Source organism: Sipha flava, unplaced genomic scaffold (genome assembly GCF_003268045.1).
Source record: "Sipha flava isolate LNK unplaced genomic scaffold, YSA_version1 121_pilon_pilon, whole genome shotgun sequence".
Classification (NCBI taxonomy): Eukaryota; Metazoa; Arthropoda; class Insecta; order Hemiptera; family Aphididae; genus Sipha; species Sipha flava.
The window spans coordinates 25,445-39,555 of record NW_020271747.1 but is presented as its reverse complement, the minus strand read 5'-3'; the positions used below and the strand labels follow the sequence as shown (position 1 = coordinate 39,555).

The window sequence follows — 14,111 nt, the reverse complement described above, 5'->3', positions numbered from 1 at the left end:
TATTTGTTGTATAACAATAAAATGCACATACCACGTAAAATATGTATTTATTGTCATCGGAATTATTTTTGATCAGGCAGGCCATACGGGTTCCGCGCCGACAATATCCGACGTATTTTCAGAAAGCATAAGTATTTATTAATTATAATTGGTAATGCTTAATTATGTATTATTAGTTGATAAATTTATTGCTGTTTTAAACATCCTTTTTCTATATATTTTATTTAAATTACCTAGTAATTTAAGTCAATTTTACAAAAATAACTATGTTCCAAATCTATTTTATTGATAGTTATGAATGTTTTTCTACGGCAATTTCTTTTATGTTTCAATCGTTAATCGTTTTTTGTTATGTTATCCGATATTAATTTTAATCGTTTTTCGTTTCTGTTTTGTTATCTGGTATCGATTTCAATCACTTTTTGAATAGTTTAACGTCATACTTATAACGTTATAAAAACGTTTTGGTGCACTTGTATGGACACTGAGTATCTTTATAAAATGATCCACATCAAAAAAATTAGAAATGTTTATCTCACATATGATCGATTCCTTAAATACGGATTCAGAGGGGAGGCGATCGCCTCCTTCGTCTCCCCCTAATATACGCCCCTACTTCTGATGTCATTTATAATTGATTGCTCAACTCACCTATTTATTTGTTTTATAGTATCTCTAGTCTTTACCATAACTTTCGTTATAATATAATATACGTTAAATATATTTTCAATGACTAACAACGGAATCAAAAAACGGGTTGCTACGCACTATTCATAATGTGATGTATACGGAGTATTCGAAAAATTTGAAAACTCCTCTCCGACACGTTTCCTGTATTTTTCACTATTTCCAAGCTCCTAGAATAACATACACCACGCTTTCAATTTACTATAGAATTTATTAATCCCAGTCGTTTTTGAATAAGTACTATATTTTTGTACATAGATAAAATAAGATTTTTATAACGATAAACCAACAACAATTTTCGTTCAATCATCATGATTTTATTAATGTTCACCTTTAATTATAGCTTACTTATAGTTCTGTTTTCAATTGTATAGTTTACAATTCCATTTATTTAGTTTATATGATATATGTTCATGTCATACTTATAACTCAAACTTATTCCATCAAAATCGATATAACTATAGAGACATGCAAGCTTGACAAATGACCCATGGGTGGAGCTTGTATTTGTATGTTTATGTCGGTTAAACTTGGTATACTCCAAGTGTAAAGTGTGCTAGTTATTATTACTTTTGTAAAACAAAAAAAGTAACTCGTTGTAAAAACTCTATATTGGATTGATATATTACGGTTTCTTTCCAAGTCTTTAAATAGTAGCCGGAATATACATATACATTATGTATAATATTAGTTACGTCTAGTAAAGATGTCAGTTAAGTCAAAATCCTATAGGATATGTGTATTTGATTTTATCAACTGATAGTATATATTTCTCTGTATTCGTCGTCAGTATAAAGTGTTAAAAGTGCAACATTATTTCATGTTTCAGATTTTCAATCTAAAAAACGTCACGGTATTAATTAAATCTCGATTTCTGTAGAATTTTGAAAGATTTTGTATACATCGAAAATACCATACAATGAATTCATGCTGACCACAGCTGTAAGTTCTTATCAAAGAAATAACGATTTAATTCGAAATTAGCTATATTCTGAATTATTTCACATTTATTTTAGATGGTAATACAAATAAGGTTTATTATTTCCTATTAGGTAATAAAATTCGTTGTAATGCCGATATCCATAATATAATGTGAACAATAAAATACATTTATAATAAAAACATTTATATAGATGGATTATTCATTTTTTAATTTCTAACAAGTCGCGTAAATAATATTTTTTTAGAAAATTGTATTGCATTTAGACTGCAAATTGATTTTGATATTAATTAAACAAGAGGGACGATCAGATTTGTAAAATGTGAATTTTTTCCTCCTGCACCATTCAGTTGATTTGTCTGGAGAAAATACATTCATTTTTTAAAAGGTTTTGATCGGTAGTTTTATTTATGAAATGTCATTTTGAGACCCGTCAATAACAGCCGTGAAATGTCTACTTATTTACATAACGTCGGTAACATTCGCATTGCATTTGCGAGAGTGGTTTTTATTTCCATTTTACTTTTTTATTTTATTTTTTTCCAAATTGAATTAAAGGGTTTAAGAGTATCGCCATTTAATTTTGACATCTTATTAATTGTTTTTGGATATTTTACACCGTGCTTCGGGTGTGGACAATGGAGAAAGTATTATTACAGACTGAGCCTTTTGTTCAGCTTTTTTCGCCATCTCGACAAAGACCTATGGTATTTCCGAGTTTCGAAAAACACTAGCTTTTCAAAATCCCAATCAATCATTTTTCATTTAGTTATTTTCTCTTTTTTTTTACAATATTACCACTTTCCTTTCTTTCTTCCCCTAGCGGTTTTGTTTTATTTTAATTTTTCAAACCGATAAAAATATATACGTCAACATTGGAAATGCAATAATCACATTGTTGGGATTGACAACACTAATACCACCTTGCATGAAGAGCATTCAAAATCAATTGAAAAAGATAATTCGATTACAGCATAAAGCTCTTTTAAAATATATAAAACACGTCATTTGGTTTTCAAATTTTAAGGCAATTTTTTTTCGCAAAATCCATTCTATTATGTCAGCCACAATTTAAATTAGTTCTATGAACTCTCGTATTGGCACTGAAATTCAAACACACGGATTACAATCGTTTATTTATTAATACGGAGACATTTTGTTGAGTAAAATTGTAATTTGGTTTCTATGTAATATCAAGAGTAGGAGAACTGAATGTACAATAGATAAATATATTACGCTCGAATATAAATAAATTAAACTAATGGGATGGATGTTATTATATTAATACTCGTTTGTTTTAACATTTCGAGATTATGTTTATTATTATTGTTTTTTTTATCAGTTAAAGAAGTCGTCTACAACGATTAGCTTTTTTCCGCTGCTTGATTAAATACATTTTTAATACAATGCGTTTTTAATAAAATTAAAACTTGAATTATTTATGTTTCATTTATTTTTTCCTTATCAAATTTTGTTCTCTTCGATATATTTTTCCTTTAACGTTTGTAAATTAAATAACATTAAAAACCTAAAACCTTCACAAGAAAAATATTTTCGTTTTATTATTTTTTTACATTGTATTGCGTCATGTTGTATAAGTAACTAAATTAAACATTATATTTCTTTAAGCTAATATATTTATTATGTACCGACACAGATATGAATTAGTGATCACACATATTACTACCAACTTTGCATCTCTTAAAAAAAAAAAAAACGTATTTATTTATTTATTTTTTATTCTACAATTTTTTCTACATGCCTTTTAAGACCTCAGGATACCAAAAAAAAATTTCATAATACTTATTGACAGTCATAATGATCATAGTATTTATTTTACTTCATGTTTAAAAATATTAAATTGACGGAATATTATGTCTTAAAAATCTTAATTAAGACCGTCAAATAATTTAACTAATAATAGACAATAATAAAAATGACATTTTTACATTTTAACAATTGAAAGTATGTCAGGGGCGTATTTAAACTTACTTCTAGAGGGGGGGAATCAAATTTTTTCTTTAATTCAGGCTCAAAATTTACAAGTAAAATGTTTGGTAATATTTAAATCTGGTGAATCCTTAATATTTGTGGTTTTTTTTTTTTTTTTAATCTAATGCCGGATCCACATAGAATCGACTTTTGTGTAGTTCATTTTTAACACCGGTCGTGTTTTAAACTTTACGCTTATGTTTTATTTGATTTTTCACTAAGTATGGACTCGGCAAAAAGTCCAATTCAGTCACGCATAATTTGATTTCGTTAATTATCCACATTAAAAAAATTTGAAATTTGTATCTTACATATAATCGATTCCTTAAATACGGATTCAGAGGGAGCTATCACCTCTTACCCCCCTAAAATACGCCCCTGAAGTATGTTTTCTATATATATTTATACATTGTGTACAGCATAATATAATGTTAAATATGATTTAAAGAATTTTGAAGATTAATCAAAGTAACAAGAGCTATTGGAAATCCCGCTTTCATTTTAGGTATTAAATATTTTAATTTACTCAAAACGTTACTTTGAGAAAGAAGAAAAATTACAGAAGTGTCAAAACAATGGTGACAAAACAAATAAATTGAATCAATTGAATTATTTCATGAATTATTTCAGTTCAGCTCGAGCAACCGTACAGCGCATACGTGCAGTTCATTGTTCCCGAGCTATGTTTATACATTATTCGTTAATCTTATCGGTTTACGATCTAATTTTTTTTCAAATTCAATATAAAGTCGCAGCAAACTTTCAACTCATACTATCAAACCACTTTAGCACCTTCAATCATCGCTACATCAAAAAAAGTAATATATTTAATTAATTAATTACTTAATAATAACAAGAAAGAAAAAAAAAATTATCTATATCAGTCATTCCAGGCACCGTTAACGCGGTGACCTTTGGAATGCAAACCAGATAACCGTACCATGCAATCTAATCCGCCTAAAAGTAAACAAGCTAAAACGGTACAACCAATTAAAATAGTTAATAATCAAGTGATTCACAACGCTCTTCCATTATCAAGCCCCGAATGGCAGCAACAACAAAAACCTTCGAAACGTAGTCTCCCCTGTTCACCAAATAGCCCGAACAATATCCAAGAGAAAAAAATCAAAATTTTTTTCCTTGCCAAACCGATTTTCCGTATTATCTGAAAACGAACCCGATACAATTGATAACGATGACACTAATAATCAAAACGAACCCGCAATCACACAAACAAACAAAAAAGACCAACCACCAACAATATATGTAAAAGGAACACTTAACTTTTCTAATCTTAGAAATGCAATTGGCGATCTAATTGGGCAGGATAGCTTCACTTGCAAATCAACAACCACGCATCTAAAAATACAAGTAGACACTCCTGATAACTACAGAACACTTATACACTTTCTAAAAGACGAAAAAGCAGAATACTATACCTTCCAACCTTAGTCAGATAAATCACTCAGAGCAGTTATAAAAAATATTCATCATACAACCGAACCCACTGAAATCACTTCTGCTCTAGAGGAGATCGGCTTTACCGTAAAACAAGTGACTAATTTAAAACACCAAAAAACCAAAAAAGCACTACCATTATTTTTCATTGATCTTGCTCCCGAAACTATAAGTAAGGAAATATTTAATATTACTTCCCTACTAAACACAAAAATCAAAGTAGAAGAACCTCACAAGCGCCGCAAAATTCCCCAATGCCTAAACTGTCAGACCTACGGCCATATAAGGAGCTACTGTTCTAATTCTCCTCGCTGTGTTAAATGTGGTGGGACTCATCCTACCGCAAACTGCACCAAATCACCTGAATTGCCGGCAAAATGCGCGCTCTGCAACGGCGAACACTCTGCAAGCTACAAAGGTTGTATTGTATACAAAGAGCTTCAACAGCGTCGCCGCCAACCTCACAACACAAGGAATAACAATTAGCAGCAACAACCACCACCAACCAATCACCATTCGCAGTCCATCAACCAGCCAACACCACATCCATCGACACAAATTCCAAGAACTCAACATCACTCATACGCAGAAGTGGCAGCTACTAATACAGGTAACACACCACCGCCCAACTTCCCCGACACCCAACAAATATTTAGCATTGATAACAATGTACTAACTAAATTTTTAGAAGACTTCAAATGCATAATAAACCCACTTATATCTCTCCTCACAACAGTCATGACCAATCTTTTAAATGTCAAACACAACATATAACTCATTTACCAACAACTCTCTCACGATCCTCTCATGGAACGCAAATGGCCTAAAAAATCACAAAGACGAATTCTTAATCACTCTACAAGAAAAAAGAATTGATATTGCATTAATATCTGAAACGCACTTTACAAACAACTACTCACTCAACCTACCAGGTTTCCGCTCATATAAAACTAACCATCCAGATGGAACTCCACATGCAGGTGCTGTTATTTATGTTAGATCATCACTTGCATCGCACCAATTTACTAATTTTTAAACAGACTACATCCAATCTTGCGTGGTATCCATATCAATTAATAGTATTCCCATCTTAATAGCAGCTATATACTGTCCTCCTAAACACGCCATACATTCAAATCAATTCGATCTTTATTTTCATACACTTGGTCATAACTTCATAGTTGGTGGCGATATAAATGCCAAACATATTCAATGGGGATGCCGCACCACAAATCCGAGAGGAAACTCACTCTTACAAAGTATCACTCACAATACCCGACGAATCATCTCACCTCCCAACCCCACCTATTGGCCAACGTCTCCTAGAAAGAGACCGGATATTTTAGATATACTTATAACAAAAATCCCTAGCACGTTCCACTCCTCGATTATAAATCTCCATGCTCCATGCTCAGATCATTCCCCCATTCTAATCACAATAGACTGCCAGCCTTCGCCCAACCAATACAATGCACCACCGTTACATTCTCAAATCAACTGGGAAAATTTTCAAAAATTAATCCTACAAAAAACTAATCTAAAAGTCCTTCTGAAAACCACAGCTGAAATTGATGACGCTGTGAATCTCTTAACATCCAATATAAAAACCTCAGCATGGGAATCAGTTCTACCATCGAAACCACACACACCCATTGCAATTCTTCCTTTATATATACGTAGCCTTATAGTACAAAAACGTCGCGCTCGCTGTTTATGGCATAGATCTAAATACCCGACTGATAAATGCCACTATAATGCACTCGCGTAAAATCTCAAACGCATCCTAGCAAATTATCAAAATGAATCTTATACTAAACACTTAATATCACTTACGACAAAAGACGGTTCTCTCTGGAAGGCAACGAAAAATCTTCTTCGCGTGCATAACCCTCCAGCTATCCTACGCGACGCCAGTGGTAATTGGGTACACTCTGACATGGACAAAGCTAATATATTCGTAAACCACCTCGCTGACACATTCCAACCACACAATACCATCCTTCTACCGGAAAAAATCAATGAAGTTGAGCGATTTCTTGACATACCGTTACAAATGTCCCTTCCTCCTAAACACTTCTCTCCAGTTGAGGTAAAATATACAACTTCAAAATTTCCCCGAAAAAAGTCTCCCGGATATGACCTAATAACAGCAGAAGTACTTAATCAGCTCCCCAAAAAAGTTATCATACTTTTGACCTACATATATGATTCGATGCTTAGATTATCCTACTTCCCATTACTATGGAAGTATTCCTCTGTTATACTTATCCTGAAACCAAAAAAACCTCCAGACTGTCCATCATCCTACAGACCAATAAGTTTGCTACCAATACTATCAAAAGTTTTTGAAAAAATGCTTCTAAAAAGATTTATTAAAATCGTTGAAGAAACAAAAGCTTTACCCGATTCACAATTTGGTTTTCGTAGCAAACATTCCACCATCCATCAAATTCACAGAATAGTAGACAAGATATCTTTCTCCTTAGAGGAAAAACAATACTGTACAGGTGCTTTTCTTGACGTTTCCCAAGCGTTTGACCGCGTCTGGCACGTAGGTCTACTGTTCAAATTGAAGCTCATTCTACCAGCTAGCTACTACCTGATTCTGAAATCCTACCTAGAAGATCGCTTCTTCTCGGTACGTTACGGATCATCCACCTCCCCACCGAAACCAATCAACGCAGGAGTCCTTCAAGGTGCAGTCACTGCTCCTCTTTTATTCAACATTTTCATATCCGACCAACCAACAATACCCACTTCCCTTGTTGGTGATTTTGCCGATGATAAGGCAATAATAACCAACAATATCGACCCAATCACTGCCTCCCTCAACATCCAAGAACATCTCTCCCTCCTCGAACAATGGTATAAGGAATGGGGAGTAAAAATTAATGAATCTAAATCCATACATTGTACCTTCACGCTTAGGAAGAAAAAATACCCTTAATGAACAAATTCTACCTGCCATTAGCATTAGCTACCTAAGCATCACCATCGATCAACGTCTCACCTGGGCTCCACATATACGTAATAAGCTCTTAACCCTAAACGATCGTTTTCGTCTTCTCCGTTCACTTCTTACTTCTCATCATATAAAATTATCCACTAAATTATTAATATATAAACTCTACTTAAAACCAATTTGGACGTACGGAATCCAATTATGGGGCTCCGCAAAACCTACAAATGTCAACCGTATCCAGCGTTTCCAGTCGAAAATCCTCCGTGCTATAACCAAAGCACCCTTCTACGTATCAGATCATACATTACATAACGACCTAACCATCTCTCATGTCAACGATGTAGCTAAGACCTTCTACAGACGTTTTAATTTTAACCTAAAAAACCACAAAAATCCTTTAATCAAAGAACTTGCGTCTATAAATATACCCGGCAACCCACAAAAAAGGTTAAAAAGGCGGTGGTGTAGGGACCTATTAGTCTAGACCAATATAACTCTTTTTGCTCTTCTTTCTATATCTGCCTTTGCTGTTTCCACTTATCCTTCCTTATAATATTTTCTAACATTGTTTAACACTTTTTTTTTTCTCATCTTTAACTATAAAAGTGCCTTCACTGGAAGGTATCTTTAATCCGTCCTTCACGCCATAGTTATCTATTTCATCAATTTCACTTATTGTTCAAACTATGTAACAGATTGTGGAAATATAAATAAAGTAAAAAAAAAAAAAAAATTTAATTGTTTAAAACTTTGGGAATTTTTACACGGAAAAAACATATGAAACACGTAATAATATATTACCTACCTATATATGTTTATGTGTGTATTTTAAAATGTTATTTTTTAAATAATTACTTTCAAGTCAAGCAAGAAAGTTTACGTTATTAACGCATAACGACTTGAACGTATGTGTGACAACATCTGTCGCCGCATCTTAATACGTGATAAATCCTTACAAACGTAATGAATACCCACCGCCCACCAGCCGTCATCGTCGCATGCTGTGGCTTACTCGACGCACGTGAATAATCTCCACTTTTTAATGTTTCGGAATAATTTATCTCCAATATACGATAGAGCGATACGTCAACAAAGCCGTCAAAAGTACACGCAGGACTCGGCTCAATGGCGTGTTTAGGAATTTTGCTAAAGGGGGATGAAATATATTTTAATTAATAATACACCCATAAAGTCATAAATTAGTAGTTGGCACAAAGTATAATACATGTTAATACAATAAAATATAAGTAAATTCTGATTTATTTAAATTTATTTTAGAGTATAAAAATTAAAAAATAACAATACCTATTTCGATCAATTCGTTCGATTATAGATGGTTCTTCTTTGTTTAAAACCTTAAAAAAATGCTCAGAATTGAGAACTGCTGACAAATGATATTACAGTTCATATGATATCGAAGAACCTTGAAAGCATTTTATCAGTTGTTAGAAAAATAAATGATTACAAATTACAAAAAAAAAATTAAAACCTCTTTAGCTTTTTTCCAATTTGTAAATGGTTCAGTTACTAAGTTTCCTAAAGATTTATTACCAACAGCACCACTCTTAGCAAATAAAATACAGTGTTTACAGAAAACATCACTTTTGATTTCCGAATGACAAAGCTATTTAAATTCATGAAGGCACTTATGTTGGAATTTCAGTCCATGGTTTTTATTACTTTCAAGTATAGGAAAGTTATACTTTGTATCTGGAACCCATAAATTAGTAAGCACCTATAACAGAAGAACTAATACTCAATTTTTTATAAAACAATTTGCTTTTTTTATATTGAACTAGCTGACCCGACAAACGTTGTTTTGTCATATAAATTATTTCTAGAGAATATTTTGCTAGAAAAAAATAACTAATTTAATATAAGTGGGTAAGGATGTGGTATATAAGTGGAAGAGGAGGTATGGAGTGCTATGAACGTTGACAATATATAAAAAAGAAAAAACATTACACATTTATTTTTTTAATAATTAGTAAAAAACAATATCAATCCCTTAATGCAACAGAGCAGTGGCGGATATCCTTTAGTTAAGGTGTTGCTCAAGCAACACTTTTAAATAGGGGGGGGGGGGGTGATCTAAGCTTGGATATATCTATCTCTTAGATCTATGCTTGGGAGTTGTAGGGTAGTGGGTACAAACTACAAGAGGTACAACTTTGCACATCATGATCAGTTTATTGAATTCGTCATTGTTTCATTGATTATACCTACTTATACGGTAAAGTTAAGACAGTTAACTTATGTTTAATAACAGTCCATAGAAAACATTGTTTTAATATTCCATTCTGTGGTAGTGTTGTGCTAAAGTGATATTAATTGTTGTTTGTCTATTATGAACAGATAGGTAACATATAAAATGGTCATGACGATTGTCATGATAATTGCATTATCGATATTAATCTTTCAGTTTTCTGTCGGTTATTAATCCACTCATGACTCATGGTTTTTTCCAATTTACCGTGTCTACAATGTTTACATATTTGTCATTCATCGCTTATAGAGTTTCTTCTACAACGGTGCGAATTGCAAGTCAAAAAAGTAAAAACATAATTATTATTGATGTGTCATAATGTTCTGTTATTTTTAATTGTTTAAAACACAAGTGAAAACCATCAGATACTATTGATACTTTTTACTTGATTAGAATTAATTCTTTTTACGTTTACGGAGGCAAAGTTTTAAAATAAACCAAACATGTCATCACGGCCAACATTTAAAATCTGCATGTGTGGTAAAAATCTTAGTTAAATGAACAAACATAATTACGATCTTCACATTCATTCGTGTAAAAAAATGAAAATAACTACTAGTAACAGTTCAAATATTAATAAATATTTTATTGTCACTGGTCCTAATAGTTAAACATCAAAAGAAAGGAAGTTTTGTTAAATATATTTCAACTTGAAATTTTATTTTCAACCACCATATTGTACATGTTGTATTCTAGATCAAACGTCTGTATCCACAATATATAATGTGATAGATTTCCAATTTTTAGTGCCCAGTACATCAGACGGTATTATATTCATATATTTACCTATATTAAATTATTGTATATGTTATAAATGTATTTTTAACAAAACCATATATTTTAGAACAAATTGTTACAAAATGCAAGTCTCCGAATGAAACAATAAATAATGTCAATAATGTGATGGACTTTCAAGTGACAGTGCCTAGTATATCAGATGGTATTGTATTTATATATTTAAAAATGTGGAATTATTATTAACAAAACCATATATTTTAGAAAAAATTATTACAAAATGCAAGTCTCTAGGTGAAACAATAAATACTGTTAATAACGTGATGGACATTCAAGTGTCAGTGCCCAGTACCTCAGATGGTATTGTATTTATATATTTACCAAAGTGGCCGTGTGTTTCATGTTCATCAATTGATGTTTATTGTTCTAATGTGTTGCATGCTTCATGTTTGTATGATTGTTTATTTAAATAAATTGTTTATCTGGGAACTAAGTTAGGGATAGTTATTTCTTTTGTTAACACTTATATTTGATTTATAGTACTGGAGATTATGTTATTTAAAATTTAATAATAAATTATAATTTACTGTATTATGTTTGTTATTTTCCACACACAATATTTGCAATTTATGATATAGGACTCATGTCCGTTTATTTTAAATAAATAAATAATATATTTATAGTTATTTTAATAGCTTATTTTATGTTCATGATACAGAACCAAGGTTTAATATTGTCCCATGTTAACACTAATGTTGTGTATTTTGTTAATTTCTGATGTTAACTTTTTTTGTCTAGTAATTTTTATATACTCGTAATATAAAGTATGTAAGTAATAGTAGTAGTATTTTTGATTGTATGTTTGTAGTAATTGTTAAGGTTTTTTTATATTCCAGTAAAAATGTCGATTTGCATGACTTTATGTTAGTAGTGAAAGATAGATAAATTAGTAAAATTCATTAATCATTAATGACTATACAATTATTTGAGTTAAAAACATTTAATTATAGATAACTTTATATATTATAGGTACAAACATTGAAAAAGAGGAAACTGAAGAAAAATCAAGACTTTCTAATCTATCTCAAAATCTATCATTTCTAGATCTATCTCAAAAACAATTTTTTAGGGATAAGTATAATCGTAGCTTCCAAACAGCTTGGTTTTGGAAAAAACTACCGGGAAATAATTTTGTTCTAAGAGACTGGCTTAGCTATTCAATTTCAAACAACAATTTGTACTGTCATCATTGCATACTTTTTGAAAAAATTAACAAAAAGCATATACAAAAAATGGTTTTTCTGTGTGGGTTAGAGCATTACATAGTATTGTACAACATGAATGTTTTGAATCACATTTAGAAACATCATTAAAGTATAAACTATACCAAACTTTTTTGCTCATAATTCCACTGTTAGTGGTAAAACAACAGCAAGTGAAAGCATTGAACCGAGAAGTGGTAAGAAGTTTAATTGACATAACTTTTTTTTTTAGCAAAAAAATTGCATTGCATTTCGGGGTCACCGTGAAATTTTATCTTACACTGGGAATTGTGGTAATCTTTTGAATCTCATATTGCAAAATATTCTCCTCCACTTGCCACTTACATAACAAAACTTGAAACTTTAAAAAAACCTGAAGTAAATTTTACATCAAAGTTAAGACAAAATCAACTTATTCACTCTATTTCTACTTCTATTAAAAGTTTTATAATGAAAGAAATAAAAAAAGCTAAATTCTTTAGCGTGTCAATGGATTCTATCTTCGATTTGTCAAGGAAAGAACAAATTTCATTTATAATTCAATATGTAGCTGTAGATAGAAATATTAATGAACGTCTAGTTGCATTGAGAGACTCTCCTAGTACTACAGGATCAAATAAGTTCAAATTTTTGAAGCTATATGTAATGATTTAGGCCTTGATTGGTTAAATTATTTAGTTGGACAGTCCTATGGAACGAAAACATGAGAGGTGAATACAAAGGTTTACAATCTCGAATAAATGGTAAATGTCCAACAGCAACTTTTATATGGTGTTGTGCCCACAGACTTAATTTAATCGTGACAAAAGCAGTAGGTTTTAGATCTGATGCGGTTGATCTTTTTGGCAATTTGGAAGCATTATACAATTTTATTAGTGGAAGTAAAAAGAGAGTTGCATACTATGAAACTGCTCAAAAAAAATACTCAACCACAAAACAAGGTAGGCGTTTGAAGCGTGTTTTAACAACGCGATGGATGTCTCATGATTATGCATTGGAATCAGTTTTAAATACATGTGAGTCTGTCATAGGAACTCTAAAATACAGCAAACAAATTGAAGGTTGTGATGATCATGCCGCAAAACATATGGCAGGATATCTGATGGGTTATTTGCTTTCTAAAAGATTTTTAATTTCAGGATTTTGGTTAAAAAAAACTTTTTAATATTTTAGCACCTTTAAATACAATTTTACAGAATAAAGATTTAGATCTTTTAGCAGCTTTCGGTGTTATTTGTGAGACACAAAAAAATTACAAAATGCTCGAAAGAATGAATCTGATCTATTATTTAATAGCTTAATTAATGAAGTTAATAATTATATAAATGAAAACAAAACATTTGAATTTGAAGACATGAAAACAAAACGCTTTCGTCGGAAAAAAATAATTATCTGGACAAAAAGCAAGTGTTGAGCCAATATTAGATCCCATTAAGTTATTCAAAGTCAACACATTTTTGGGTTCACTAGATATTACATTAAATGCTATTAATCAGTATTTTAATAATGATGTTATTGGAATCTATAAAGATTTGTCCTTGTTTTCAAAGAGGAGAATAATTGAAATAAAAAATAATCTCAATTCATTTCCAGAAGACTTATTTGAAAAATTATGTGCTGTATATCATACATTTTTAGATCGTGATTTATTAATAAAAGAATATCTTCATTTCTGTCTAATATATGATAAGTATGAAAACTCTAAATCACTACCAAAAAATCCACATTCAGCAGCTGAACTAAGTTCTTTTTCTACCTCAGATACGGAAGATAAATTTGAAGAAAATCTTGATAAAATATTCGACTTTA

The 14,111-nt window shown here is 31.1% G+C and overlaps 1 protein-coding gene across 1 annotated transcript; it reads left to right on the top strand.

Annotated features, from left to right (window-relative positions):
• Positions 1-12,752: 12,752 nt before the first annotated feature.
• LOC112693970 lies at positions 12,753-13,603 on the top strand. Its single transcript, XM_025569265.1, has 3 exons — positions 12,753-12,922; positions 12,981-13,408; positions 13,476-13,603. The coding sequence occupies exons 1-3, from the start codon at positions 12,753-12,755 to the stop codon at positions 13,601-13,603; spliced, it is 726 nt and encodes a 241-aa protein (XP_025425050.1).
• Positions 13,604-14,111: the final 508 nt, after the last annotated feature.

What these genes read in the sequence shown, in the direction of transcription:
- LOC112693970 (XM_025569265.1), top strand. Translation starts at nt 12,753, where the DNA reads ATGAAAGAAATAAAAAAAGCTAAATTCTTTAGCGTGTCAATGGATTCT. An exon ending in AGTACTACAGGATCAAATAA is followed by an intron (nt 12,923 to 12,980) that starts GTTCAAATTTTT and finishes TAAATTATTTAG; the next exon opens with TTGGACAGTCCTATGGAACG. An exon ending in TATGGCAGGATATCTGATGG is followed by an intron (nt 13,409 to 13,475) that starts GTTATTTGCTTT and finishes TTAATATTTTAG; the next exon opens with CACCTTTAAATACAATTTTA.